General features: G+C 35.8%; 1 protein-coding gene across 2 annotated transcripts in view; it reads left to right on the top strand.

Moving 5' to 3' along the window:
- Window positions 1-24,730, top strand: part of FGF12 (fibroblast growth factor 12) — a 514,517-nt gene that overhangs the window by 478,650 nt on the left and 11,137 nt on the right. For both annotated transcript variants that reach the window (XM_045539944.1, XM_045539942.1), the window contains exon 4: window positions 21,066-21,264. In XM_045539944.1, coding sequence (XP_045395900.1) covers window positions 21,066-21,264 — 199 coding nt within the window. The remainder of the gene's footprint in view (window positions 1-21,065; window positions 21,265-24,730) is intronic.

Genomic DNA, 24,730 nt, shown 5'->3' with positions numbered 1-24,730 from the left:
TTGAGAGGAGTGGGGATGCTGTTCTAGCTGGAAAGATGCTGTTTTTATTTTTTCCATGTGCTACCCACACCTGCTAGCCCAGTGTGTACCATTTGGTAGAACGAGGACTTGAGAAAGACCAATGTCATTTACTCACAGTCAAACTCAGTTGAACCAACAGCAATTACTTTGTATGACAGGCCAGTAGTACTCCCAGGAGTTGCACTGATGGTACATGTATGAGTTACAATGTATTTGGAATAAAAATGTCTTTAAAAAGGTAGGAGCACAATGGCTATTTCCCAGTATTTAAAAGTGTTTCAGCATGGATTGGGGAATCATCCCAAGATAAGTGGATGCATGATATTGACCCAGTTGTGTTGAAATGGAGGATGACACAGGGCAAAGCTATGAGGTATATTCTTGCAATGTTACTCGATTTTAACCAAGGTAATTCTTTTCATCAATCTTCAAGAGAATAGGTGTGTTTGGCAAGAGAGTGTCAGACAAAAGAATTAATGTAATGCGGAGACTACTGGTAAATAAAGCTGATTATGGGAACCCATGTAAAAGGTAAAGACACTTGAATCATTGCTGGGGAGTAGATGTTTTATTACCTTTAGAAGAAAATGAGCACCTTACTAAGTATGCCATGCAGTCCAGCATCAGAGTACACTCAGCGATGGAGTAATAGTGGCATATCACATCCAAGGCATAAGAGTTGAAGTTGTTGTCAGCTCAGATCAGATTATAGCTAAAATAGACATTCATTTCTTGGAGTCGTATTTTAACAGGGACATTCATAATCTAGAACACATTTAGTGCAAGGCAAGCAAGACCATGAGGTAAGTCAAACCACATCATGGGTAATGTTTGAAATATTTAGAATATTTAAGAATACACATGGCACTTATGAAACCTTTTGTGTTCTCTGAAAAATGTGGGCCTTGGGAACCGAAACATCAAGATCCAATTTCTGGTCTACCTGAATCAAATCCTTTCCTGCTCTCTGATCTCCCTTACCTCCCCAAAGGACAATTACAACAGCAAAATCTAATATAATTCCACTCAGTATATGTGCTAAAAGTATTCTTGACATTGCTATTTAAATCATTACTATATTGTTATTATTTTTATTGGCAGTTCCATGGTACAAAATGCTTCCTGTTTAAAATGACGAACACTTCAATGCTGTATTTACACAATGATATACTATGAATACACTGATGTGTTATGTGAATAAAAAATAACTGAAGGGATTCATAAATGCCTATTGAATCTGTACCTAAGACAGCAATATAAAATTAAAGATACTTCTTTTATTTTGAAAGTCAACCTTGAGGAAATAGTTTCCCCACTCAGGGCCTAAATCTTTGTAAAAATCAAATGCTATCCTCTTTAAGTTTGAAAATACTGTGATTCAATGATTCCATTGAAAAAAAAGCATAACACAAGAGTGGAGAGGGAAAAATTCATATCAGTTATATTTCAAAACTCTTTTAAAGGAGAAGATGTCTTGTCACCTACCTTTAAAAAATATATATGTATTTGTATTCATTTCGTTCTGGAAAAAATGTGTTTGTGTCTGTGTGTGTGTGTGTGTGTGTGTGTGTGTGTCTAAGTGTAAGAAACAATGAGAGGAAGAGAATTTCCATTCCTACCGAAAGCCCACAGTCAATAATTCAGTAGTTCCATTTTGGTCAGCTTATAAGAAAATCATGAAACCAGTAATTTTCTGATTCTTTCTCCACTAAGTGAAAGGTTAGAGACCAAGACCTCCAGCTCCAACCATGACAGATCCTCATTTAGCAAGTAAGAGGTGTTTATATCAAATAAGCCTGAAGCATGATTCCTCCAGAGTTTGTCCTGAAAATTTATGCCAGAGAACAAGTTACCACTAGTGTAGAGTCAGTGTGCTTAAAGGCACAAAATGTTCTTCCATGCCTATGTGACAAACACATAAAAATGAACCTACAAAGTTATTTAATATAATTGTCTTACTTTCTGGGAACTCTTTCCCCCACCCTGTTTGTGTGCCCCTTGTACCCCTTTTATCCCTGCTATTTGTTTAAGACATGGTTATTATTTTTTAAAAGACTTTTTTTAGAGCAGTTTTCAGTTCACAGAAAATTGAGAGGAAGGTACACAGATATCCACATGTTCCTTGCCAAGACATACGGATGGTCTCCTCCGTTATCAACATCTTCCACCTGAGCCGTACATTAGGTACGACTGATGGCCCTACAATGACACATCATTATCACCCAAAGTCCGTGGTTTACATTAGGGTTCACTTTGGTGTTGTACCTTCTATGGGTTTGGGCAAATATGTAATGACATGTATCCTCTATTATAGTATCATACATAGTACTTTCACTAACCTAAAAAATCCTCCACTCTTCCTCTATTCATCCTGCCCCCACCCCCAACCCCTGGCCTCCACTGATCTTTCTACTGTCTTTTTTTTTCTGTTGTTGAGACAAGGTCTCACTCTGTTACCCAGCTGGAGTGCAGTGGCACCATCATAGCTCACTTCGGCCTCCAACTCCTGGGCTCCAGCGATCCTCCTGCTTCAGCCTCCCAAGTAGCTGGGACTCCCCCAGTAGCTGGGACTCCCAAGTAGCAGGTGTGCATCACCACTCTCAGCTAATTTTTCTTGTTTTGTAGAGACAGAGTCTCACTATGTTGCACAGGCTGGTCTTAAACTCCTGGCCTCAAGCAATCCTCTTCTCTAGGCCTCCCAAAACACTGGGATTACAGACGTGAGCCACCAAGCCCAGTCAGTAAACTTTTCTACTGTCTTAAAAGTCTTGTAGAACTTCATTATTTTACTTCTCCATTTTATGTCAGTGTAGTCACTGATACTAAAAGTACTGATGGAAAAGAAGTACCTTCAGGACAAAAATGACTGGGATATCATTACAGCAATCTTGTCTAGTTACACAAGATCTATTATTGCTTTCTCTCAGGCTTACTCTTGTGATAGCCTAAAGAGATGGATGAAATAATGAATGTTATTTTGAAGAGGTCATCATTTTTCAGAATAAGAGGCATAAATTATAGTCCTTTACACATGTATGGTACTTTATAATTTAAAAGACCTTTTTACTAATATTACCATATTTGTACCCTGATCCTTTTCATGGGGAGATTTGACCACTGAGATTTATGAAGAATATTTCAAAAAGAGTGCCAAGATTAGAGTTTGTCTGATTCTAATCATCAGTATAAAGTTAGTTTATGCAAAAAGATCATTATAGCTCTTTCAAAGAATTAGCTAAATTTTCTTCTAAAAAGTGGTTAAAGATGTTTTCAATGAATTTATCACTTGCCCTTTTTAGTTTTGATACATATAGACTTTTTGAAACATAAAACTTCATACCATTTGCAACTTGTAAAAGGTGTTTCTGTTTGCTTGTTACTAAAAGATGAATAATTTGTATAATAACAATAAAGCTTTGACCACTGTGTTTGATCCTGGGGAAGTGATATGGATGAAAATGCAAAGTCTATGCGATATAATGTCAAAATAACTTAAGTTCTCTATATTTTTCAAGACTTCTTTAAAAAAAAAAAAGAAAACTCCTTTCTTTAGCTCTCATAAATTATGTACCATACCCCAAGTGTTCTCATGCTTTTTACAACCTGCCCTCATTCACACAAAAGGGGAAAACTCCTCCTTACCTTCCACATTTCACATAGTCTTCCTCTCCCCTGCCTCCTGGCTCCTGGCATTCAAACACAGAGGGCCTCAACACACCCTGCTCAAAGGAAAGAACAGTGGGAGAGACTGGATAGCCTAGCCAGAATCTTCTTTGGAGGGCATGTTAACTTGCTAGGGCTTCCATAACAAAATACCACAAAGTGGTCTAAACAACTGAAATGTAATTTCTCACAAATTCGGAGATCTTGGCACTTGAAGACCAAGGTGCCAGCAGGGTTCGTTTCTTCTAACACCTCTCTCCATGGCTTGCAGATAGTCACCCTCTTGCTGCCACTTCACATGGTTGTTTTTCTGTGCACATGCATCCCTGAAGTCTCTGTGTGTGTCCAAATTTCCTCTTCTTATAAGGACACTAGTCGGGTTGGTTCAGGGCCCACCCTAACAGCCTCACTTTAACTTAATTGCCTACTTAAAGGTCCTGTTTCCAAATATGGCTACATTCTGAGATAGTGGGGGCTAGGGCTTCAACATATGAATTTGGGGGCAGAGTGACACAATTTAGCCATAATAGAAGGCAAAGAGAGAAGGGAGCGCTGGTCAAATTGACACTTTTAAATCCAACTCACAGATAATGAATGAATTTAATGGGCAGCAACTTCCTGTTTGGACAGGTCAAGTTTCTGTCTCATTTTGAAACTGAAAAAGTACATCTGTGTCACAGAAGAAAATATTACTGCTTTACAGATTATCCAATTGATGTTGTCTTTCTGTATTGGATTCCTCCAAGTGTGAGAAGTAAGAAAGAAGAATAGAAAAACCAAGGGAAATCAAAGAGCCCCTTTTAGATAGCTCTACCAGGGCAGGAGATTTTATGAAACTGAGGCTCAGAAAGCCTACAAGCTGTTGGCTCATGTGAAAATGCTCACGTGGTTTTTTGCAACATTAATGCACCAGCGTCCCAGACAAGTCTCCCCTAAGTCTGTGTTAGCAAACTCAAGTGCAAGGAGGGGAGAACCTAAGTAATACAACTCTAGCTAATTCTTAGATGGGGGAATGAAGATCCAGTGTTGCATGAACTTAAGACTTTTCATAAAAAGTTAGAAATAATTTTTCTACTTGAAATTCTATGAACTTGAAAAAGTTAAATCAAGCATATTTATGGGTCATATCTGTGTGCCTGCCTGTGTTCTTTCCAAAGTATATTGCGCCACATGGCTTTATTGATCTTCAAACAAACTTGTAAAGATAAGTATGATGATTCACGTTTTAAATATGAGAAAACCAAGGCTCATAGAAATGAAGAAACTTGCTGATTTTCATCCAACTAATAAATGGTAGAGCAGAATTAAAACCTACTGTCTGATATCAAAGCCCTGAGTTTTCCTTTGTTTTATTTTATCCATGTATTTTATCATTTTCTGAGAGGTAATGTGTTATCACATAACACAATTATTTCTAAAAGCTTATTCTTGAAGCTTGTTTCTTAACTGTCCACTACAGTTTTTGAAGAAAAATGAAAACAAATAGAAATAGGATTCCGAGACCCGTAAGTAACCAACCCTCCCTTTCTTAGTCACACCAATTGTAACCTATTGTAATCAAGTCACCACGGCGCCACCTAGTGACAATATTCTCTAATTGGAGGTTAAGTACCACCTCAAGAAAACAACTTAAAAGACAAAAACATGTGCATAGTTTCAGTCTGTAGCCCCACACTAACCTTTGGAAAGGTCGGAATAATGTTCTCTGAAGTGTCTTGCACTGCTGCATTGTACGGAGCACAGAGCGTGGAATTCCTATGCTTACAGTTCTTGCCATGGGACCATCTTTTGGGTCAGGCTACCTCACTAATGCCTCTTTGGTCACTAGATTTCATTCATGGAATCACATGATTATTAAGTAATTAGAATATTATAAATTGAGCATTGGATTCATAAAATAGTACATTAGATGAATAAATTGATGAGACCACCACCCTCCTCAGGAAACCTTTCTGGCTCTATGTTTCACAGGAAGGTCTCCAGAACTCTGGGGACTAGAATAAGAATGTCTCCACTTTCTAAGCCCCATGTGCCTTCTCATTCTCATTTCCTAGTACGTGGCTGTGCTTCTCTTTATTACTTGACATCATAACCACAGCTGACTCCTCGATGCTGATGAAAACTTGCTATTCTTCCTTCTCTTTCTTTTCCACTCCTTTTCCCCCTTCCCTTTCTTTTCTTCCCTTTCTATTCTTCCCCTTTTCTTCCCTTCTCTTCCCTTCATTTATTTCCTCTTCTATCTTTTCTCCTCCCTCCCCTTCCCTTCTCTGTCCTCTCCTCATTCCCTACCAACCAAGTTCCTGTGCATTCTTCAAGGGTCAAGTGCAGCCTCTTCCAGGAAGCTCCCCTTGATCCTGATCCTTAGTCAAGAAGGAAACATTATCACTCATTCTTACATCTCACAATATTGTAAACTCTCTGACTGCAAGAGGTGTTTATTCATCTCTCTATCATTAACCAGTTGGAAAATGGATAGACTTTAAATGTTAGCTGAAAGACTACACAAATTACATAATCATTTTGGTGTCTACCCAGGAATTAAATACCAAATATGCTATTTTGTCAACTTCACATTAACCTTCTGTTTTTCTTCCTACCTTGATTGGCCTTCTATAGCTGATTTACATATAAACTACATATGGAAATTGATAGTACAGGAAAAAATATGCATACAGTTTTATTGACCTGTTTATGGAAAATTTAAAGATATACTATATAAATTTTTGCCTTTGCTCAAAAAAAAGAGACTATATGTGTCAGAAACTAAAACTTGTCTACTCTAGCATAATACCTCCTTTTCACATATTGTTCTGCTCTCCCACACAGTAGTTTTAAATACAGCTTTTCAAAATTGAATGCTAGAAATTTGCATGCTGATTCTATTAGAGAAAATGGTCAGATTCTATTCATACTGAATACAAGCTAAATTGATGAGATGCTATGACACTTCACTGCTTGGCTTCAAGTTAAGAGAACAGAATCAGTATTGAGGTTGGCTTCCAGTGCTGGGTCTTTCCCTTTTATAAAATGATGGGGTTTGGTTTAGAAAAATTCCAGGCTTTCTTTCAGCACCATCTCTACTGGTCCAGTTTTCTACCAAGGAGAAAAGAAATTTAGAATGCCAAGCTGCAAAATATCTGAAAGGAGCAAAGACTATATTTGATTGTGTTGGCACATTTCAGGGGGAACCAAAGTCAAATACTAACTGCTTATCAGCAATTGAACCCCAAACTTCAAAACTGAAGTTGTAGGCAGGTAAAAGTATTTAAGGTTAACAGAAGAGGAGAAATGACTCATATTAAACAATAGCTTTGTAATTGTTCCTGAAGCTGCCAACTCAATTCTCTATTTAATTTTTTACAGAGAGCATGGAAATCAAAACAGGAAATGAATCTAAATTATTTCCTTTTCAAATAGAGTAACATTCTACCAAATAAAATTCAAGAGAAATTGAATCGATGGTTATTGTAGTCGGTGATCTGAAGAAGAAATTTTTTATTCATTTTCTATTTCCCAAAAATAGCTTTGAAAGAATGAAGTTATAAAAAAGGAAGTGGATAGCCTTCTTACTAGTCAACTTAGTATGTACACAGCCATATATATGAATAAGTCATGTACCTTTCACTAAGTATTTATCAAACAGCATTTTGTGTAAGACTTTATATAAGGTGGTAGGGTTATGTGGACGTGAACTGAACAGGAACCCTGACATTTCAGTATATCAAAACAATGGGTTTATTGTTCAATGATTCACATTATTCTCAAAGTATTCACATCAGAAAGTATTTGCATTAGTGCTTTCCTTCTTCAAGGCCCAGAATACCATTTGTTTGCTTTGGTTAATACATCTTAATGGCTTTTATCCAGTTAAAATATATTTGAAATTCTACCTAATTGGTTCTCAATTCAATAAAAAATAGTTTCTCTTACAGACACCCAAAATGAAACCTTTATCCTTTGTAAGCTAACATAGAATGTGAAAGAATGTTGATTCATCCCTGTGTTTATTTTGTCATATTGTAGGCTCTTTGAGAATGTAAAATTCTGTTTGTATTTTTTAAATGTTTCTTTCTCTTTCACGAATGAGTAAATGTTTTCTAAAAGATTAAGTGGTTATTTCCTTTTAGACTATTGATCCATTGATTGTTAGCTGTAACTTTTAAGTTTGACTTTAAAAATATGTCAAGACAGAAAAAAGAAAATAGTCGGGCTAAGTTCTGAATTTTGTTTGCTATGTCAGTTCAGAGGAAATTTAGCTCTGGAAGCTATCTGTAATAAACTTGACGAGAGATTACAAAAGCTATTTCATCAAACTATTCCGGACATTTGGAGCAGGCTAGATTCCTTTACTCATTCACTCATTCACAAAACAGTTACGGAGGAACTACTAGGTTCCAGATGCCAGATACTATTAAAGATTCAAAGAGAAAGAAAACAGAGGTCCCAATCTCAACTAAGTTGTACTTAGTGAGGTCGTAATTGCAAATATATATATTAATATAATGCAAAGTGATCATTATGTTAAAGCAGCCACAGATAAATGGCTGTGGTGGGGCTCAGAAGAAAAAGAGATGATTTTCAGATGTCAGGATCAGAGATTTGGTGAAGGGAATTGAATGTGAAATAGATCCTTAAGAATAGGTGAGATTTGGATTTGCAGAGACAGGAGGGGGACTTGCTACAGGTAAAAGCACAGCTGCAGTAACAAGTGAAATAAATATGTAAGTTGTAATGAAATCTATGAGAAGTGAAAAGATATATATCAAATAAACTACTAAGATAGATGCATATATAGGAGATGATTTATAGCAATTAATAACAATCTGATAGTAAAGATAGAGGATGTGAATTATTCACACATGTTTGAATCTTTCTTTTTATGGGTTTGTAATTAAATACTCTATGAACAGGGACATGGGTAGATGAAATGTGCATGTTTAAAGAACCATTTCATTTACCAACTTTCTAGGGTCTGCAAAGAGACTTGCCAACTTTTAGGTTGCTTGAGAAAATTACTGTATGATCAAATCACAAATTTTGAATCACAAATGAATGAAACTCAAAATGTGCATAAATAGGACCATTAGTTAATAGAATGGTTGTTAAGCTGCAGAGTTGGATGGGCCCCATAACCCATTTTCCCAGTGTTCCTTTTGCCCACGAATGCCAATTCCACTTTAAAACATACAATCTTTTCTCCATTCATCATCCCTCTTTAAGACCATCAGTCCATCAATAAAACTTACTCTGTTTTTACCCTGTTCATATAAAAAAGGGCTTTTGCCTCCCCTTATATTACCAATGCCTGCTATATGTATGGTATCTTAAGAGCAAAGTACTACCTACCTACAATCAAACTGGCTATAAACAAAGTTTCCCTATAATATGTAAGCAAAGTGACAACAACTGTTATATTAACTAGCACATAAAGGTCAAAGTCATTTGATTAATGGAAAATATGCAGAATTAAAAGTAAAAGCCTAGTCTAACTGGTCATTATTAATCTATTAAAGGGCATAAATCATAACCAAAGCACCCACTGTGACAGTGAGGGCAGATCCCTGGACTGGAAACTGGATTCTAATCCTGACTCTGTCATTATCTTTACTGGGTTGTTTCCTCCCCCTGAGCGGCCTTTCTTCATCTGTAAAATGGAGAGTCAGACTGTGTATTTGTAATTCTAGATTTCAGGGATTCTATGCTCATCATAAGGACAGAACTTATGAACTTCCTTCGTTTTTAGTAACTTTTATGCAATCAATACATTTCTGATCTCTTCTTTGTCCAAGTGATACTATATCCAAAACATGATAGAGGTAAATGATATTCCATAATCCAGGATTTTAGAGAAAAGCATCAAGTGAAGCAGGCCTCTCTCTCTTCATTCGTCTTTAATGGTGAAGGTGTTTACTTTGAATTCCTGTTTTGAGGACTCATCATCACAGCAAGAAACATTGCGGCAAAGATGTTTTTAAAAAAACACAGCTCTAGCTTTGCAGTTCCATCAGAACTGTTTGTCTAGCAGATTACTCTGTAGGGTGTTGAAATGAAAGTGACTGGTGTGACAGTACAGGCAGGCTTGATTGAGCCTGAGCAGAACTCACCTGTGAGGTGTGCATTTATAGCACTACTAGGGATATAATGTCAGGTCTCAGTCTACTCACCACTGGGTACCTGTATGTCATTGGGGTTCCTTTGCTTTGCTTTTTAAAAAATCTTACATTCTCTTTGGATGAATAAAAAAGATTTGGTTTGTCTGCTGTACCTCACATCAACATCTCAGCAGCCCTGCCTCACAGGTGCTCTGTAGGCATAGTGCATTCCAGCCCACATTTCTCATTCGTTGACCATTATAGTCACTCCTCACTGAGAAATGGTTCAGTCGCTGAGTGGTGTGATCACTACCAGGAAGACTATGTTTAAATTAAAATGTAATTTAAACCCAACGAGAAAGCAAGTAACACAAGCAAATTCTGGAGTTGTTTCTCCTCCATGACAGTGGGCATAGTTATGTCATGCCTACAGTGACATATTGCTTCCCAATAAAAGCCCTTTGCTGTATATTCACAGGTAAAATGTCATCGTCTTCTGGAAAACCCACATTGTTCACACCAGCTTTGATTAGAAATTTAGGTAATGCAGGAAGAGACATTTGGGGGCCTCCTGGATGTTGAGATTGATCCAAATCATGGAAAGGCTAAAAAATGAAGCAAATAGAGTTCAAATAAAGATAAGAGTTTGAATATTTATTCCCTGTACTGAGGTCCAAAGTTATCTTGGTGGTCTAATCACCAGGACATAGAAGATGGGATAAGTAAACAAGTTTATTTTCATTCTTTCTTTGACTCAACAAGTCCATTTTGGGCATTGCTTATTTAATGGACTCTTCATTGATCTTTCTTCAGTAATTTTTCACAGCAAAGTGCCATTATGTGGAGTCAGGTGAACTTATAGTATATTTTTGTAGTCATGAGGTTTTTGCTTGTTGTGTAAGCCTGGATAAGTAAATTTACACTTCAGAATCTGTTTCATAAGATTTAAAATAAAATTGTTTTAGTAATCATACTCTGTATTAGAAGTCCAAGGGTGACATTTAGCTAGTACATTAATTGTACTTGACTTAGAGTTTTTTTCCCCTTAATTCACTGTTTGAAGTGGTAATACATACATAAAAAAAATAAGTCTATTTCTTATATCTTTGTTCTCCAGCTACCCAAATCCCTTCCTAGGAAGCAAACATTATTACGAGCTTCTTGTGTATCCTTCAAGATGTTTTCCAAATATAGATAATATACACCTATTTGTGTGTATGTGCATATATGTGTGTATTTAACAGGAATGGTAGCTTGTGCAAATACATATGTGCTTATATTATATATGCGTGTGTATTTAATACAAAGGATGGTATGTACAAATATGCACAGGCTTACAGATTGCTTTTTATGTCTTGGAGATCTTTCTACAATATGTTTTAAAGTTCATTCTATAGAAATGCATAATGAGCTGACTTTATTTTCTTAGCAGCTCTCATGTGTGGACATGCTGGAATTTATTTAACCAATCCCCTGTTGAAGGACATTTAGATTGTTTTCAGTGCTTTGATGTTGCATATGTCTTTACCATGAATATAATCTGGAACACACTTCATTTTGCACATGTGCTACTATATCTGAAGGTCAGATTCCTAGAAGTGAGTCAAATGGTAAATATATGCATTGTAGTATGTGAATTTTCTCCCATTTTCTAGTAATATTCCTTTAGCTACATCCCTCAAATTTTGATATTTCACATTTTATATTTAGTTAGAGCTATTTTAATTTTTTACTTTTAATTTTTTATTTGTACAGATGTATGGGTTACATGTGAAATGTTGTTACATGTGTGTAATGTGTAGTGATCAATCAGGGCATTTAGGGTGTCCGTCTCCCACATGCAGTACCTTTTTGTTTAACTATGGTCACCATACTCTGCTACCAAACGTTGAATTTGTTCCTTGTATCTAACTGTATGTTTGTCCCCTTTAGCCCACTTCTCATCCTCCCTGCCCCCACTCACCCATCCCAGTCTCTGTTCTCTGTCTTTCCACTTTCTACCTCCACATGACCAGATTTTTTTAGCTCCCACATATAAGTGAGAATATGCAATATTTGTATTTCTGTGCCTGGCTTATTTCACTCAAGATAATGACCTCTAGTTCCATCCATGTTGCTTCAAATGACACAATGACTTCTTTTTTTATAGATGAATAGTGTTCCATTGTGTGTATACACCACATTTTCTTTATCCATTCATCCACTAATGGGTGCTTAGGGTTATAACATTTTTGCTGTTGTGAATAGTGCTGCAATAAATGCACACGTATTTCTTAGTGCTATTTTTAATATCCCTGTAATTTCTTCCTTGACTCATGGGTTCTATCTAAGCTCGTTGTTTGATTTTCAAATATTCAAGGATTTTTATTGTTGTCAGAGAACATGCTCTATAAGATTGCAATCTTTTGGCTTTTTATATGGGCCAGTATATATCTCAGTGAATGTTTCATAGGTACTCAAAAAGAATGTTCATTCTGCTGTTGTTTGTTATGGTGTCCTACAATATTAATTAGGTCAAGTTGTTTGATGATGTTCAGATTTTCCATATCCTTACTGATTTCTGCTATGTGTTCTATCAATTGCTGAGAGAGGAATATTAAAATCTCTAATTAATTTTTTTAATTTTGACTCTTTTTTTTAAAGAAATTCTGATTATGATTATGGATTTATTTATTTTCTCCTTTTAGTTCTGTCACTTTTTCCTTCATGTGCTTAGAAGTACTATTATTCAGCACATATATGTGTAAGGATTACATCTAAGTCCTGATGTGTTAACCCTCAACCATTATGAAATGTTCCTTTTTACTTCTAGTTGTGCTGCTTCTGTTCAAGTATTCCTTATCTGATATTAATATAGCCAAATCTACTTTCTTAAGTTTACTGTCTGTATGAGTCTATCTTTTCCATACTTTTACTTTCAACCTATGTGAGATTTAAGGGTACCACTTAGAGACAGAATATCATTGAGTCTTGCATTTTTATTTAGTCTGACAGGCTCTGCCTTTTAATTGGAGTGTTCATTTACTTTAATTGTGATGCTTGAGGTAGTTGGATTTGAGTCTACCATCTTGCTATTTGTTTTCTATTTATCTCATTTGATCTTTATTCTTCCATTTCTCTTCTCATTTCCTTTTGTATGATTAACATTTTTTAATGTTTCATTTTAATTCCTATGCGGAGGTCTTAGTTCTATCTCTTTGTATTATATTTATAGTTTTTTCTTTTTTTTTTTGAGACAGAGTCTCACTTTGTTGCCCGGGCTAGAGTGACTGCCATGGCGTCAGCCTAGCTCACGGCAACCTCAAACTCCTGGGCTTAAGCGATCCTACTGCCTCAGCCTCCCGAGTAGCTGGGACTACAGGCATACACCACCATGCCCGGCTAATTTTTTTTTTCTATATATATTTTTAGTTGTCCAGATAATTTTTATTTCTATTTTTAGTGGAGACAGGGTCTCGCTCAGGCTGGTCTTGAACTCCTGACCTCGAGCGATCCACCTGCCTCGGCCTCCCAGAGTGCTAGGATTACAGGCGTGAGCCACCGCACCCGGCCTTATAGTTTTTTCTTGAGAGAATAAAACATTACTTTATGATGGTCTCCTTAGAATTAATATTAAAACACTTCACATGAAATGTAAGAACCTTAGACAGTGTACTTCAATTAATCCGCTGTCCTTTCTGCAATGTCATATGTATTTTATGTCTTTATATTATAAATTTCTCAGTGCAATATTATTTTTGCTTTAAAATTTAAAAGAGAAAAGCATATACTGTTATATTTATCAACATATTTATGATTTTCAATGATGTTCATCTCTTCTTATGTAACCTAGTTTTAATCTTGTATAATTTCTCTTCAGCCTGAATAGCATCCTTCAGAATTCCTTATAGAGCAACACTGCTAGAAATGAATTTATTCATTTTGTTTATCTGAAAATATTTTTACTTTACCTTTCTAGATTTTTTTTGCAGAACAGGCTACAAGCACGCACTTCCCCATACAGTGTGCTCTGCATCCATTAGTTGTGAGTTTTCCCACCCCCACCACCCTCTTCCCACCTGACCGGCACCCAGTGAATATTACTTCCATGTGAGCACCTCAGTGTTGATCAGTTAGTACCAATTTGATGGCTAGTACATGTGATGCATGTTTTTCCATTCTTGTGATACTTCACTTCAAAGGATGGGCTCAAGCTTTATCCAGGATAATATAAGAGGTACTAGTTCACCATTGTTTTTTGTAGTTGAGTAGTATTCCATAGTATACATGTACCACATTTTATTAATCCACTCGTGTTGATGGGCACTTGGGTTGTTTCCACATCTTTGCGATTGTGAATTGTGCTTCCATAAACATTTGAGTGCAGATGTCTTTGTTATAGAATGTCTTTTTTTCCTTTGGGTAGATGCCTAGTAGTGGCATAGCTAGATCAAATGGTATTTCTATTTTTAGTGCTTTGAGATATCTCCAAATTACTTTCCATAGAGGTTGTACTATTTTGCAGTCCCACAGCAGTATATGAATGTTCCTATGTCTCCACATCCATGCCAACATTTATTGTTTTGGGACTTTTTGATAAAGGCTATTCTCATTGAAGTTAGGTCATATCTCATGGTGGTTTTGATCTGGATTTCCCTAATGATTAAGAGATGTTGAGCACTTTTTGATGTTTGGTGGCCATTATTCTATTCTGTCTTCTTTTGAAAAGTTTCTATTCATGTCCTTTGCCCACTTTTTGATGGGGTTGTTTGATTTTTTTTCTTGTTAATTTTCTTAAATTTTATATAGATTCTTGTTATCAGACCTTTATCAGATGTGTAGCATGCGAATATTTTCTCCTATTCTATAGGTTGTCTATTCACTCTAATGATAGTTTCCTTGGCCATGCAGAAGCTTTTTAATTTGATCAGGTCCCATTAATTTATTTTTGTTGCTGCTGTGATTGCTTTTGGGGTCATCTTCATAAATTCTTTGCCGAGGCCAATGTCTATAAGAGTTTTCCCAACATTTTCTTCTAGAATTCTTAATGTTTCACGCCTTAGGTTTAAGTCTGTTATCCATCGTGGGTTGATTTTTATGAGAGGTGAGAGGTGGGAATCCAGTTTTAATCTTCTGCATGTGGTTATCCAGTTTTCCCAGCACCATTTATTGAATAGAGATTGTTTTCTCCAATGTATATTTTTGTCTGCTTTGTCAAAGATTAAATGACAATATGAGAGAGAAGAAGAAAATACTTTACCAGTTTTGAAGGATATATTCACTGGATATAGAATTATGGATTTAATTTACTTTTTCTTTTTCATTATAATAGCTTATTCCATTGCCTTCTAGCCTCCATTGTTTACCTGTGTTTTATGTGATTTTTTTTTTCCCTCTTCACTTCACTTAAAATTTTTTTCTTTGTTTTATAGAATTTTGGTTAATGTGTCTGAGTGCAATTTTGGGGTATTTGTCCTGCTTGGTGTTTGCTGAATTTCTTTGATATGTATTTGTAGGAATTTTAATTTCCACCGTATTGATAGATTTTAAGCGTTATTTATTCTTTTTTTTCTGCTTTATTCCCTTTTTTTGTCTTTCACATAGGCAATTGATATTATCAACAGGTTAGTAGTCTGTATACTTCAGCCTTGATAATTTCAATTAATTGGTTTTGTTTATTAATGCTTTCATTTGCCAGCATCCAGTCTTTCTTTTAAATATATATAGTAATTCTTTTTCTCAAATATTGTTTTTTTTTCTCACTTCTAGAATTTTTATTGGGTTTTTAAAAGTCATTTCCATCTTTTCTGCTGATATTTCTTCTTTATTCATTATATCCTTTTTTAATGTCCTAGAACATATTTATAGCAGTTGTTTAAAGTTCATGTCTGTTAATTCTAACACCTGGGCCATCTTGTGGTCTTTTCTATTATCTGCTGAATTCATTGATTATGGGTTACATTGTCCTAATTACATCTATGTTTCATGACTTTTTTATTATGTGTTAAACATTTGTATGATACGTTGTGGAGTTTATTACTTTACCTGCTAATAGAGGTGTGTGTTTTGTTCTGGCATTGAGATTAATAACTAATAGATCTTCTTGATATTGTCACATTGTATTTATGTTGTATGTGTGGGTGTGTGCTTAGGGCTAGATTATTTGGATTCTGTCTTTAGTCTGGGGGTGAGTGCAGGCTTACTTAGGGTGTGGTCATTAATTTTAAACTGTGGCCTGAGATCTCCAATGTACTTATTGAGTACTCTCTTTTCTGGTTTGCCTGGAAGTTTAGTATATCTGCAGCCCTGCACACCCTCAGGCACTTCCATGCAGCTCACAATCCTGAAGCCACTGTTCTATGGTAGGCCTTGAAGAGTCTTACCCTGAGCATGTGCAGTCTATCCATAAGCCTAGGAGCCTCAGGAAGTTTCCATGCAGTGTCCTGCCCTCATTCCACCCAGTTCCTTTTCTTTGGCACCATGCTTCAAAATTCAAGTCACTCTAGTAGTCCCAGACTCCAAGTTTTGCCTCCTCAACTTCACTAAACCACAGTGGCTATCCTTCAGCTTCACCTTTCCATTTCAGAGTTGGAAAGTGCCCCTTGCATAAAGCCAGGGTTAATATGGTGCTTACCTCCTTATCTCAAAGATCAAACACCTAGAACTCCAGTTGACAAGTTCCTGGCAACTGTTGCCTCATATGTTTTGTCCAGTTTTATAATCATTTATATCAGGAAGTTAGTTTGTTATCAGTTATTTTGGCTTTATGAAAGTTGATACATGGAGTTTTAAAAAATGGGGAATTTCATGTTAAAAAAACATTTTTTCAGCTTTAGCTGACAATTTCTGGGGTTCTTTAGAGTATAAATAGTGAGTCCCAAAAAGTAGAACAACTTTTAAATTGAAATATGGAAATTTGACAATATCCCCTTTTTTATCCTTATCCAAGGAAAGAAAAACAAAGGCTGGGGCACCAGAGGCACATATCTTGCCTTGATTTTCAAACTCAATCATAGTTGGACACTTGGTTACCTACTGTGCAATGCTTACTTCATGAGAACCAATACCATCTTCAGTGGAGAATTGTACTGCTCCCCCATTATCTGCTCAAGATACATTGTCTATAGAACATTGAGACTGCTGAGAATAAGTTTGATGGTAACACTGAATTGTAATATGATACATCCCCTCGCCAACTGGCCTTCTCCTTCTTCCCACTCCCACCTCACTTCTATACTTGCATTCTTCTGGCTAGAGGTTAAGACAAATAGCACGTGGTGCAGTGCCGCATTAGAACCTGAAAATCATCACATTACTTATCTTCCCATTGATGATTTCTTTGTGTTTTTTGCCTGTAGGTGGCGAAATTAAGCCTTAAGTAATGTAGTCTTGGTTAGCCTGTCATAGGTAGAAGATACCCAAGACATTTGGATTCCACAAGTAAAATGACTTTCCTCAGTCTACTGCTCAAGCTAACACATTCCCATTTGTGATATCAATTGTTACCTGGAAATTGTAACCAGAAGTAAGGAAAGTGAGTAATATGCCAGGTACTATATGCCTGATATACCTTCATTGTCTTGTTTAATAATCACAACCTTGCAATGAAGGTGTAATTAACCTTAGCTTACAGATGGTAAAACTGAGTTTCAGAGAAATTAAGTAACTTGTCCAAGGCCAAAAAGCAGGGATTTGAATATTTGTGTCTATCTACCTCCAATATTACATTTCTAATATGTCACAGGTTGTGTTATTTTATGATGGTATAAATTTACCTTGTTGCCTTGTCAGATATTGCAAAGAATGTGTTAACAAAGAAGCTCTTTTTTTAGAGAAATTAGCTCAGTAGTTTTCCAGTAAAAAATATCTCAAAAGTAGATAGACAAAGGTTTCCATATCAGCAAAGGTTTTTTTTAAAGTTACAAAATTAGACTTGTTCTAGTCAAAGCAATTCTAGTTTTTAAAAAAATTCATTTGAGATAATGTAATTTGGCAGTTTTCTTTGCATCTTGTCAGGATGGAAAACAATAGTTCTCTTGCTAGATTTAATATTATTATGTCTGATGACACAGTTAACAGAACAGCTGCTAATATACCAAAGATTTTCAAGTTCCTTGTGTCTAAAGGTCATTAATGAAGTTAGCAAACCAGAAGCTTCACAGCTTGAATCTATATTCAACGATTATGACCAAAGGAACTTTGTCTCTGGAGTTGTTGGATTTAAATTGTGTTGGAAAAATCATCAATGGTTTTTTATTCTTTTCTTTCTTTTAAATACAACCTAGTAAACAAAGATGCACAGCAAACAGGGAAGATGGTTTTGTCCATTAAAAATTGGAGGTTTTAATTGGAAAGGAAAAAATAAAAAACCAGAGGGCCCTTTGTATCTGGCACATGTTTGAAAATCAATATTTTTTACATGCCATAGGGAGAATCATTAGTCATAGCCACTAATATAACAGCAAAGTGTATTTTCTCTGATTACATTTTTCTTTATTTGCTTTATAAATAATAATATATTACCACCATTTCTTTGATAGGTAAGCACTGTTTTTGAAATAACAATATTTTATGAAGACTCCTTAATTGCAATAAATTATTTAACTATTTAACATTAATAATAAAGCTATAGAATGTTTAAGACAAAAGGGATGTTTGAGATTGCTTAATTCAGCAAACACTTCTCTATTACATTTAGAGAAACTGAGAGCTTAAGAATACCTTCCCAAATTGAACACAACTTAGAGATACATTGGAATAAAATCTGGGTCTTAGGATATCTTTTCACCAAATTATTTTGTTGGAGTAGATTTTTAACTCTAAGAACTGTTGTGAATACCAGGGGACTGTAACCATCATGGTGCCTACCTTCACGGAGCTTAAACAAATTCATATGTAGTATAATGTCAGGAAGTGTCAAGTTGCAAAGAATTAAAAAAAGCAAGGTAAAGGGTTAGAAAGTGACTGGAAAAGGTGCTAAATTATGTAAGGCAGTCAAAGGAGATCACTCTGAGGTAGTTACATTTATGCAGTGACATGAATAAAATAAGAGATCAAACCGTGTTACTATGTTATTGAAGAGGTTTTCAAGAATAAGGAATATCGATTGTGAAGGATTTGAAATGGAAAGTGCTTGCTGTGTTTGAGCAACAGCAAGGAGACCAGTGTCTGAGTGTAATGAGGGTTCATTCATTCACTGCACATTCATCCCCTGGATTTTCACAGCCAGAGCAGTATAGACGAAATGGAGATCTGCAAAGAAAGAGCAAAATGAAGATAAATTGTGGTTATATCATTTAACTGCATTAACTGTGCAGGGCTATACAATTCATGCATTCCTGCTTGAGTTGGAAAGCGTTCAGTTTGAAAGTAAAACTCAGGGGGGTAAAAGTAGTTGTGAGTGAATCATGTAACATTCCTTACCTTTCAAAAACTTTATTCTGAGCAGATGTCATACTAAAGTGTAGAAATCTTTAAAGTTACAATGTCAAGGTTTTCTGTGTAAATTAAATAAACTGGAATAATTGTAAGGGCCTTTGTAGTTATCAGAGAGCTTTCACATGTATTATGTAATTTGATCTTTACAATCTCGCAAGTCTGTAGTAAACGTATCCTCATTTTACAGTGGAGGACATTGAGGGTTCATAGAGGTTAACTGACTCACCAATACTTTTGATTATCCATTTTTTCATTATAGCCATCATAGTGGGTGTGAAGCCTGTAACGGTCATTTGTTTCTCTGATTCTTAAGCCAGTTAGTTTAACTTAAAGCTGAGAGTACTCTGAGAAATCATTTTTCAGTGTTAATATAAAAATAATATTAATTTATTATTACTATTATTATTATTTTAATGTCTACAATCACCTTTCCAGTTCCGTTTTCTTAGTCTCAGGTTTTGGTCTGTAATGTTAGAACCATTTAAAATCAGGCTGAGCATGATGGTGCGTACCTGTAGTCCCAGCTACTTGGGAGGCAGAGGTGGGAGGATTGTTTGAACCCAGGAGTTTGAGGCCAGTCTGGGCAACACAGTAAGACCTTGTCTCTTAAAAAAAAAATAGAGAGAGAATAAAGTCCAAGGAGTCTTTAACTGTGAAGGCCCTCACCAATCCCCCATCTATACATCACTTTGCTCTCTACAAATGAAGCCAAGAGGTTAGCCTGGGAGTATCACCTACAAGGCCATGGTTTCAACCAACTGTATCCCTATATTCATCAATAACTTACTGGCTTTAAGTCATGGGGCCTCATATTGAAATTCTTCCAGTACATAGTGAAGAAGACTGTGACTGCTGAGAATTTGTTTGATGTGTAGGAAGAATTTTTATTTATGAGTAGCTGAAGAGGATGCTGCCACATTTGTTTTTCTTTTGCTTATCTCAGAAGGGGAAAAATTCTTCTTTCCACAAAATATATTTTGTTCACTTGACATGTTAGGATATGATTTTATTGTATTGATTTAAAAATTTCACTGCAAGTCACTAAACAAGACTCAGGCAGAAAAGGTGAACTAGAGAGGCAGTGGTTGTAAAGCAATAAATGTGAGTTCTGGCACTGAGTCAATAATTTTTTATGTATCTTTGAATTAATCATATAACCTTTTGTTTTTCTCACTTATAAAATTCGGGGGTTAAAGTAGAGAATCTTATGATTTCTAATGGTACTAAAACTTTTATTCTGTGTTTCATTGAGGATTCTTAAATGTAATAGTAATATTTTTTGTACTATTTCTTCCTGGGTTTTTTAAACCTAAGATTTTGATTACTAAGTTAAAAAATAAAAAAGGTTCTAGGGAAATTAAAAGGGAAGTTACTGACATCAGGCAAAGTGGTGATTTGACTGAACAAGCTGTGGCTGCATAATATATTTTTGTACATATAGGATAGTCCTTCAAAAACATCTTGTGAGCCCATGTTTACTGTGGTTGTATTTGATTTTGATTCCCAGGGATGAATTCTAGCACCTTCTTTACATGCTAAAGAGGACTAAACTGAGAAATGTCCATCACTTCAATTTGCAGAATATTATGCTAGGATCAGAGTTCCGGTTTGGCCACAGTCTGGAAAGATTTTAGCCTCTCCTAAGTGCTCAAGCTTGAGCAGTTGTGTTCTGTGGAGTAAAGGTTGGCTAGACAGGAAATCGTGTCTCCAGATTTTGTATGATGAATCTTTATAAACTGCTGATAGAAATTATGTACAGTTGCCTCTCATTTGTTCTCAAGAGGACATGTATTTCAACCTCATTAGGTTTAAGCATTTGCTGATTCATTTTTAAGTCCTTTATCTTTTTTGTATATGCTTTTTTTTTTCCAGGATGTCTTCACTCCAGAATGCAAGTTTAAGGAATCTGTGTTTGAAAACTACTATGTGATCTATTCTTCCACACTGTACCGCCAGCAAGAATCAGGCCGAGCATGGTTTCTGGGACTCAATAAAGAAGGTCAAATTATGAAGGGAAACAGAGTGAAGAAAACCAAGCCCTCATCACATTTTGTACCAAAACCTATTGAAGGTATGAAGCCACCTTGTTTTCTTTATTGGACTCTTATCTGTGTGTTGACACCAATCTTTCCCTCGTCTCTTTTTTCTGGAGGGTTTGCCTGGAATGTAACAAATGAGAACAAAGATTCAGAAAATACAATAGTACCTCTTCCTATCAAAAAAGTAAAGAAAGAAAGAAAATTCTACTACAAATACTTGGCACATAGAAAAAAAATATGCCTGAATATAGAAGATAGAAGAAAGTTCCTGGAAGTAAAAAATAGTGATAGTTATCATCTGGTATTGTAATTTCCTTTTTTGTTGAATCTAATAATTTAATTTCTCAGGATACAGCCTTGAAAGCCAATGATACTTTTATATTTACAGTATTAAATTGTATCTTTCTCCTTTGAGCCTATAACCTCCCCTCCCTTAATCATTTAATATAGAGTTCACTCATTTCAAATTGAGCAGTAGAATAAGTAATTTTTTAGCTGAGGAAACCCATTTTTTGGCAACTGGATTGTGTTCCCTCAGAAGTTCCTTCACTAGGATGATAATATATCATTTGGGTGACCGCATTTACTGAATTCAGTCAAGCTTTCTAGTACAAGCTAGATAAGCAGTAGTGGTCTGGGTATTTACCAACATAACATTTTTCTCCTCTGAAAGTCACATTATAATCACTTAAAACATTGGCTCAGCCTGCTTGTCCAAGGAAATGGCAAAATCGAGGCAGTGCATTGCAACTCTGACCTAGACAGGCTTACTGTCCCTTAGAGTTGTGGCCAGTCAACCAATGAACACAATGCCTGCTGCATAGTACACGGTACTATGACTGCAACAGTCAGCAATCATTTAAATCAATACTATGCTCAAAGCGCTGGATGCAATATGATTTTCAAAGCTCCTACTCTCCCTCAGGCATCTCCTCACACCCTGTGCCTTTAGCCACACAAAACTTTCCTTTCCTGCAATATCTTTTCACTATATAGGCCTCATGTTGCTCATCCCCTCACCCCAATTTCCATCCACTCATCTCATCTGCCTAAAAAATGCCTATTAGTCCTTGTAAAGAATTAAACCAAGAGTTAACACTTCTGTGACAATCTTCAAATAGAATTACACATCCTATCACCTTGTCATTGTATACTTTTATCTCCCATAGAAATTATCACATTGTCTTAAATTTGCCACCCTGTCCCCTCTTATTCATGGTTAGCTCACTCTTTGAATGAACAGAACATGCTTTAATTTTTCTCATATCTCCCTGTTTTGTACAATATCTGGCATATCATAGAGAGATATTTGATAATAAGTTGTCAATTAAATTAGTGAACATGTGAATTAGCAAATGATTGAATAAGTATGAAGACAAAGAATTATGCACTCTAGAGAACTTTATAATATTCTTAAAGATATGAAATATGTTTGCTAATTGGAATAGTATAATATAAAAAGTGATGCATTACATGCTGCAGGAATTGATATTGATATTTAGAGAAAGAGCTATCACTTCCACAAAAAGGAAGGTATCATTAAGAAGCCAGTCTTTAAATGTACCTTCAGGGCTAGGCCAGGCTCATACAATTTGAAATGATAGGTAAGGATTAGGCAGACAAAAACAGTCCAGGTGCAGTGTGAATAAAGGTAGGAAAGTTGCTTTATGGGGTTAAGCAGAGAGTACTTAAGAAGTAGGTGATATTTTTATGAGAAAATATATTAATTCTCAAGAATGATGTTTTTGACAGATTATGCTTTAAACTATTGCATCATTTTTATTTGCACAGTAAGTTGATTTTTTGTTGTTATAAAAGTGTAGTACAAGTTCATTAATAATTTTTAGAAAATTAAGGAAAGTATAAAGAAAAGGGAAAAAACAAACGTGTTTTATTTATTTCTTTTATGTGTAATACATTTCATATTGTTAAAAAGAAAGAAACACCTATAACCTACCCTCCTAAGTAGAGCTGCTATCTGCACTTTGGTTAGTCAAGTTTCCACTTGGGTCTGAATGACTATGTACACCTTTCCAAAAGAAATGTATACAATGGCTATTTTCCAAGTTACAGAGCTGCCTTAATCCTACATTTATTGCTACATTTCAGTACAAATGTGAAAACAGACAACTAGACATTTCCTATCTGTGTAAGTTAGAATTAGATTTGGCTTCAAACAACAATAAACCCATGCTAACAGCAGCTTAATCATGCAAAGTTTTATTCTCTCATAAACCAAATCTAGAGACCAGCTGTCCAGGGCTGGTGCTGTGGCATCCCAATTGGTAGGGACCTTGGCTGCACCCAGCTTCTAGTGCTTCTCTCTCTGGTGCGTTGCTGTGATCCATGTACAACTGTGCACTGCACCATCAGCACAGAGACACACACTGGCCCTTGATGTGCCCTTCTCCCCTTGATCCAACAAGCGTCCTATTCCAGTCAGAGGGCAGAGGAGCTATGAAGAAGATGGAAACAAGAGCCTGGGCCAGGTTTCTCTTCAAGATGGTCCCTAGTAGCTGCCATAGGATACTTACATCCCACTGGCCACATCCCAGCCAGCTTGTCACACTTAAGTGCAGGGAAGCTAAGAATAATGTCCTTTTTATAGATGGCTACGTACCAAATAAATGTTCTGTTATTCTGGGAGAATGGTGGAACAGGTATTGGGACACTAACACCTCTGCTTTAGCCCTCCGTCCTCTTTAGAATATCTCTGATTTTCTTATTGACATTTTTTGGTAGATTGTTTTGTTTTTACTTTATACTGTTTACTGATACTTTAGAATAAAGTATCTGAGAAAAAAATAAAGTCCATTCTATATCAGATTAACTAATACTTGAAATTACGTCCAAGGTTCTTTGTCTCTTTAGTTTGTGAGAATGAAAACTTAGCTGTAATGTATATAGAATATGATGAGAATCACTTCCAAAGATGAAAGCAAGAACTCAACTGGTTTTAGACCAAAGATCTTTTAATTCCCTATAAATGCCTTTAAGGTTTACCTTTTTGAACAATGTTAGCTAACAGTTTTATAAAGGCATATTCTGTACAGGTACTGTTTTAAGCACACCTCAATTATTGTCTCTTATGAATATTTTTCATTCCATTTCTACAAAGTAGTTTCTAGTATTATCCCCATTTAAAAATATGGAAAATGAAGCACAGAGACATTAAATAATTTGTCTCAAATCATACGGCTTATAAGCGACCGAGCAGAACACAAACCAAGGCGTTGTGATTTGAACAATCAAGCACTTAAACTCCAAGCAGACTGGTGAAATAGGCTACAGTCTGAGGTCTGAGAAAGGTTATGGTTGTAACCTCAGTGTAGTGCAGTAGGACCCTAATAAATGGTTTTGAATAAATGTCTCCTAATTGCTTCTCTTCTTTTTTAATCTGGAATATAACTGCTCCCTAGAAATAAAAGTTATTGCAGATTAGTAGAGACTTTTATGCTCTTATAACTCACCTGATACACGTGAATTTGGTTGGTTCTC

This window comes from Lemur catta, chromosome 1, assembly GCF_020740605.2.
Source record: "Lemur catta isolate mLemCat1 chromosome 1, mLemCat1.pri, whole genome shotgun sequence".
Lineage (NCBI taxonomy): Eukaryota > Metazoa > Chordata > Mammalia > Primates > Lemuridae > Lemur > Lemur catta.
Note: the sequence above shows the minus strand (reverse complement) of the source record. Positions and strands in the feature narration are given on the sequence as shown.